The 7162-nt window shown below is 42.1% G+C and overlaps 1 protein-coding gene across 1 annotated transcript; it reads right to left on the bottom strand.

Annotated features, from left to right (window-relative positions):
- Nucleotides 1-5868: 5868 nt before the first annotated feature.
- LOC137631316 (zinc finger BED domain-containing protein 5-like) lies at nt 5869-6912 on the bottom strand. The gene has a single exon (XM_068363093.1). It carries the CDS (start codon nt 6910-6912, stop codon nt 5869-5871), a length of 1044 nt encoding a protein of 347 aa, XP_068219194.1.
- Nucleotides 6913-7162: the final 250 nt, after the last annotated feature.

Raw genomic sequence — 7162 nt, 5'->3', positions numbered from 1 at the left:
CTGAGAAAGGCGGGTTACTCAGTGTCGAAAGTGTCCACACTAGGTAACAGACATCCTACCTTTCTTGCTTCTGCTTCAATATCATTCCCCTTTACATGGAAGGCATTTCAGTCTGTTACTAAGACAGTGAAGGCAGGCAAACCATATCCTGCACTCGCGGAGTGCAAGCCTCTATCACTAGCCTTTCCCATGCAGGGGAAAAATTGGAAGGAAGTCCATTTAACTTTTTCAGTAGGGAAACTAGATGCGGATGTTGCTGGACGACAGTTTAGCGAAAATCTCCCTAAACTTTCTGAACGTCTCCTGCTTAAAGAACAAGAGACAAAGAAGACACTTGCAGCCTCTCTATCCCTACAGAATTGCATGGAATTGTGTTCAGCCCACCAAGATACCCCAGACATACTAATGGTATTGGCCAAAATGCATATGGCCATCTTAGTAAAAGACCTTTATGCTTTTATGAAGGCTAGGAGAGCCTGTAGGTTGTTTGTGTTTGTGGCTGCAAAAGCGAAACATGGAACAAGGAAGATAATATCTTCCAACATCTGGGGTAGAGACCTCTTTCCAAACGAGGTAGTCAGAGACGCCATTAAGAATGCCACCACAGAGAATATGGAACTTCTCCAGAAGTGGTGCATCTCCTCAAAGAGAAAGTCTTCCATGGATGTGGGTCCCCAGCCTAAGAGGAAGACGGGAAAATCTAGAGATTTTCCTCGGGCTGTTCAGCAAAATCCTACAGTTTCGAGGACCGCGGTGCCACAGGCAAGCAGTCGAAGATGTAAACCTTCTGATCAATCGAAGCTAAGAGATGCTTCTGGTAGGATGGAGGCTCTTTCAGGATCGTGGGACCTTCGATCCTTGGGTCCAAGGCCTAATGAAGATATGACTAGGCTGGAAAATACTCATGCCTCTACCATTATTTCCTCAACTCTTCCTACACCCCAGCCTCGTCTGGGAAGAGTATACCTTAGAGCTATAAAGCATACAGGTAATAAGGAAAGCATAGTCCATCGGGTTCCAGGGAAGGCTGTTTGGTGTTCACAAGATGGACTCAAGAAAACTCAGAGTCATTTTGGACTTGTTGCCACTCAACAAGTTCAAACAAAACAGTAAGTGCAGAATGTTAATCCTTCTGAACATAGGGACCCTATTTCAAAAAAGGGTGTTCACAATCTTGTTAGACCTGAAAGTTGCCTATTAGGAGCTTCCAGTCAGTCACCCCCTCCCCTCCTACCTAGGATTCAAGTTACAGAGGATAACGTATGTCTAAGGACAGATACTTGTCAGACTAAACATAGTCCTAAGTATCTTCACGGAATTGGGGGACACAGTCCCGCAAAAAACAAGCCTATCAGTGGTTCAGGTAACAAAGTACCTGGACGAAAGTCTGGTGTGGGCAGCACCCAAAGTGGCTGGTCTATGAGCATCCAAGAAAGTAATCCGATTCCGGGAACATCGGGGATGCAAAATCAGTGCCAAAAAGTCTTGATTCTCTCCAGCTCAATGGCTTCAATGGTTAAAAAACAATCAAAACCCGAGGTCACTCCGGTTCTCCTTTCCCCAATGGATGTTAAAGAGGATCACAGGGTCGGTCAAGAGACTATGGTAATCGGTCAGGGTTCCAGGATGCTAACACGGAAGAGTTCTGAACTTTTTCCAGTTAGCAATAATGACAGACCCAGTGCTAAGAGCACAGCTGAATGATGCGTTAAGAGTTTGGAGAAGATACGCATCAAACGCACGTAGAGATCTAAAAGGACCAATATCGGTCTTCCCTTAATCGCTTCCCTAACGTCGATCAAAGGCCGAAAGCCTATTGAAGATCGTGCCCTTGCAACTACCTCGACTGTTAAAGATCATCCGCTTGGATGCCTAGTTGGAAGAAGGGGGTGTCCACCCCCATCAGAGAAAAATTCAAGGAACTCGGTTTGTTCTATCCAAGACCATGTTAGTCCTGCCGTGGTTGATGAAACACTCTCCACGCAGATCAGACCTCCTCAGGCTGATCTGGGACATCGAAGTGATACTGAGACGTCGGAACTGACAATGCCAGAGGGCGTCTCATATAGTTTAGGTGATGTTAGCCATCCCTTGCCTAAAAGGATGGCACCTATCAGCAGTTCATGTTCAATTGATCCGTAAGGTGACAGCGGATGCTCTACTCGGGCTCAGGCCGGCAGAGTTAGAATGGTCTACAGATGCAGACCTATTTTCTCCCAGATGGGAACAAGTCCCCAAACTACAGACCGACCTCTTCATGACAAGCATCATCAAGAAACTACCTCGATATGTAGCCCCATACGAGGATCCTCTAGAGGAGATAACAGACATAAGGTCTATAGTATGGAAGGGATGGACTCGGGAATTCTTGTTCATCCCATTCAATTCCCTACCGAAGGTCCTCAATATGCTGAGGTCCTTCCAGGGAGGAGTAGCTCTGGTGGCTCCCATGTAGCCCGAGAGCAACTGGTTCCCTCTAGCGAAGGAACTGAGACTGAGGCTGGCCCTAGTACTGAGCCAAGTACTATTTTAGAGGGCTCAGAAGTTAATTGCCTTTGATTTATCACAGAGAGCCCAAACCCCTCATTTCATGAATTTCTTGCCCTAGCAGTTAGGAAAAGATTTGGGATCTGAGAAGATAATATAGGATTCATAGAAGAATACAAATCTAAGCCCACTAGAAGACAATATGAGTCATCTTGGAAGAAGTGGGTTGCTTTTGTAAAAGCGAAAGGACCGAAAGAAATTTCAACGAACTTCTGTCTGTCCTTCTTTGTCCACCTTCATAATCAAGGTCTGGCAGCCGACACGATAACTACGTGTAAGTCAGCTTTGACTAGACCTCTTCTATATGCCTTCCAAGTAGATCTGGCGAATGAAATCTTTAATAAGATTCCGAAGGCATGCTCAAGGCTTATGCCCGCAGTACCTCCAAAGCCCATTTCATGGTCTTTGGACAAGGTCCTTCATTATGCCTCATCTGTGAACAATGAAGATTGTTCCCTTAAGGATCTAACCCAAAAGGTTATTTTTCTGTTCGCTATAGCCTCTGGGGCTAGAGTTAGTGAAATAGTAGCCCTATCTAGAAATGAGGGCCACATTCAGTTCACAGAAAGGGAAGAACTGTATCTCTTTCCTGATCCATCCTTTCTTGCTAAGAATGAGCTACCCACAAAAAGGTGGGGTCCTTGGAGAATCTGCCCTCTGAAGGAGGATGTCTCTCTATGTCCCGTAGAGTGTCTAAAGGTCTACCTTCGTAGGACTTCCGACTTCAAGGGAGGACAGCTCTTTAAAGGAGAAACCTCTGGATCAAACATAATCCTAAAACAACTGAGGGCGAAGCTCACCTACTTTATTCGCAGAGCAGATCCTGACAGTACTCCCGCAGGTCATGATTTGAGGAAAATTGCTTCATCACTGAACTTCTTTCAGTATATGGACTTTGAGCGTCTTCGTTCATATACTGGATGGAAATCATCCAGAGTGTTTTACAAACACTATGCTAAGCAGGTTCATGAACTAAAGCACTACGTGGTGGCGGCAGGTAGTGTATTAAAACCTGCCTCCTAATTACTGCAATAAACAGTTAATTGATTGGGACCTTGAACGTCCTCGGTCATATACTGGATGGGGATCATCCAGAGTGTACCACAAACACCATGCTGAGGAGGTCCATGAACTGAAGCCTTATGTGGTGGCGGGAGGTATTGCATTAGAACCTACCGTCTGATTACTGCAATGAACAGTTAATCGATTGGGACTATCAATTAGGGAGAGGGGGTGTCAACACTGTTAGTGTAATACCCCCTAAATGAGTGTTACCGTGGTGACACTAATTCTGTTCAAAATCTCAGGTGTAAAATTATACAGATAAACACTTGTGCCGTGTGTACATAGTACAGTGTTGATAGGATGCAACATTTACAGAAATTATAAATGAAAAATTTATTGAAAATTTTCAGTCTTCGAATGGCACTCATAATTTTTTCCCTTTCAAAAAGGAAAATTAATTTATGTATATGTTACATGTATAATTCCTTTATTATGTTACATTCGTTTCACTCGTTTTCAATTAGTCATTTATTAGGAATAAATGGCTATTAGAATCTAATTGCGTCCTAATTCGCCCGGCAATTTGCATATTTAAGATGCCAGAGTTCTTTGACTTACTCATGTAAGTAAACTTTATATCATTGTACGCTTACAAACAATAGATATGATGGACACTTATATTGTTCCGACAATATATGCAAACCATGAGACCGTTTGCATACTCAGTGAATACTCATGTCTGTTCATACAATATATGCTACCCTTGAGGCCCTTTTTCTACCGTCTAGTATGACTCTTCCCTGTAGGGGGCAGGAAGCACTAACATTGTTTATGATTAGTGATAATGACGGATAACGGTAACGTCATTTGTCTCAAATGGTCCAGATGACCATAGAAAAATTGTCCCAAGGTTTAGGCACTGAAGAAAATCCACAGATACATTAAATCTCTGGTATGCTTCCACCGGGACGACATGGCCAAGCCCAAAAAACGGATTTTGAGCGAAGCAAAAAATCTATTTTTGGGTGAGATACCCATGTCGTCCTGATGGACACGCCCTCCTTTTCTATAGATAAGGTCTTCGTGGAATCCCTCCCGAAATACTGTATCTGTAGCACCATGCTCAACGCTACACGGAATGTCCGCCATCTTGAATATGGCGCCATATTGATACTCAATAGTAGTATGGGAGGTGGGGTAACCTTGATACGGCTCCCCTTCTATTTTGCCACTTTCCCCATCGAAGCGTAAAAGCTATTCGGGGTGAAGATTGCCAAGTGGCATTTCAAGAATACGTCCCTTGATATTACGCGATATCCTTGAGAGGAATTTTAAGGATATTCACGCTAGGAGTTAGAATTTTGGAGACCTGAACGTAAATTCTCTGGGAATATCACTGTAGTACATATATCCCTTAGGAAGCTACCATTAGGAACCTTCCATCAGGACGACATGGCTATCTCACCAAAAATTGAGTTTTATATATATATATATATATATATATATATATATATATATATATATATATATATATATATATATATATATATATATGCATTATAGCCACGGACACAAAATTAATAATTCCAGAAAAGTCAGATTTTACATAGAAAGATTATACTGGATTAAAAGAATACAGACCAAGGCTTAGATTAAAATTTTGACCTTGAGTACAGGAGATTAAAAAAGATTCAACAACATCCCTTTGGCTATAGTCATTTACATGGATTATTTTACTCGTTTCTGACTATCCAATTTGATGTCCTATCATGAACAAAAGTTCGTTCCCTTAGACCTCCAGAGAGTGAACACGAATCGCCTCACTATGAATCACTGCAGCTTTCGAACAAATAAGCCATGGAAAACCCAATAGATGGCACACCGCAAGGACATTGGGCGCAGAGAGGAATAGGAAGTATTTATTTTTCTAAAGCATTGAGTAGTCTCCATAATCTGATATCGTTAGAAAGTGATAGATGATTTTGTTGTTTTTGACATTACTGGGTTTGCGTGTAAAATGTGCAGTTAACGAAATATGCTAGAACAGGGGTTCCCAACCTTTTTGCACTCGCGACCCCTTTGCTAAAAATCTGAAACCCATGCGACCCCCTACTTAGGGCTTACTATCATCAGCTTAATTTTCCTTTTATTTTCTGTTAAGTTAAGGAGAGGGAAAGAAACATCTAAGAAAACGTTTAAAATTGCTGTAATTATTTATTAGCAAATTAAATCACATTGGTCCAACCTGAATTCACAAAGAGAAAATATATTTCTTAAAATGATATTAACATAGGTTTGAACAGCTATCCAACCCAGCTAGTGGGATGCCTGATGTTGCATTTCAGCAGCAAGCTTTGAAATTCGTGGCCGAACGTTTGTTAGAGCCAGTCTCATGTCATCTCCAACATCCAATCTGTTCCTATTCTTTGTTTTCATATTGACAAGAGTGGAATATCCTGCTTCAGACAAGTAGGTAGAAGCAAATGGAACAAGGACACGTAAAGCTATCATGCTGATTTTGGAGTATGACTGATACATACCGCACCAGAACTGAGTCACAGATTTCACCTTGAAGAGATCACGAACTGAAGAATCGTTCCTTAGATCCAGATATTCATCTTGGATTTCATCTGGGATGCTGGATACATCAAGTTCAGTACAAAATGGGTTCCTTACCAGGGACTCCTGTTCCTGTGAAAGCTCAGGGAAGTAACGCTTAACTTCCTTTTCTAGAGACTGAAGATGTTCGGTAATCTCATCCTTGAGGAACTGATCCAGTTGGATGTGAGACTCATCCATCACTCCACAAAGTTTTTCAAACATAGCGATGTTTCCAAGATTGGTTTTCCGACGCCAGTTTTGCAGTTTGGAAACAAAGGCCCGAAGGCTATCTTGAAAAAGGAGAACATGTGTTTCCCTTCCTTGAAGCTTCAAATTGAACTTGTTCAGCTGGTCAAAAATGTCGGCTAGGTACGCAACCCTTTTATTCCATGCTTCATCTTCGAAGTGGACAACAAGATCTTTCCTTTCTTGAGTCTCCAGGAATAGCTTTATTTCATCTTTCACTTCAAAGACATGATTAATAACGTTTCCTTTCGACAACCAACGTACTGCTGTGTAGAAGAGAAGGACTTCGTGGTCAGCATTCATGTCTTTGCATAGTTCTTTGAATAGGCGAGTGTTGAGTGCTTTAGTCTTGATATAATTTACAATTTTGATTACAGATTCAAGCACTTCCTGCAGAGAAGCAGGGAGAGTCTTACTGGCGAGAGAATATCCGTGAATCATGCAGTGGATGCCCTTTGCTTGAGGTGCTAGCTTCTTCACTCTCGATTGGAATCCTGATTTCGATCCCAGCATAGCTGGTGCCCCATCCGTACAAACCCCACACACGTTTTCCAGTTGAAGATCTTCCTCTTGGAAAAAGTTGAAACTTTTTCCATGACATCATCAGCTTTTGTTGTGGTTTCAAGTGCACTGCAGAATAAGAATTCGTCTTTAATGTCACCTGAATTAATGTATCTCACGAAGACAAACAACTGAGAACATGAACTTACATCTGTTGACTCATCGAGCTGAAAGGAAAACAAAGGGGAACCCTTAATTTCAG

Source organism: Palaemon carinicauda, chromosome 39 (genome assembly GCF_036898095.1).
Source record: "Palaemon carinicauda isolate YSFRI2023 chromosome 39, ASM3689809v2, whole genome shotgun sequence".
Lineage (NCBI taxonomy): Eukaryota > Metazoa > Arthropoda > Malacostraca > Decapoda > Palaemonidae > Palaemon > Palaemon carinicauda.
The sequence above is the reverse complement of the archived record's forward strand: the minus strand, read 5'-3'. Positions and strand labels throughout refer to the sequence as shown.

What these genes read in the sequence shown, in the direction of transcription:
- LOC137631316 (XM_068363093.1), bottom strand. Translation starts at nt 6,912, where the DNA reads ATGCTGGGATCGAAATCAGGATTCCAATCGAGAGTGAAGAAGCTAGCA.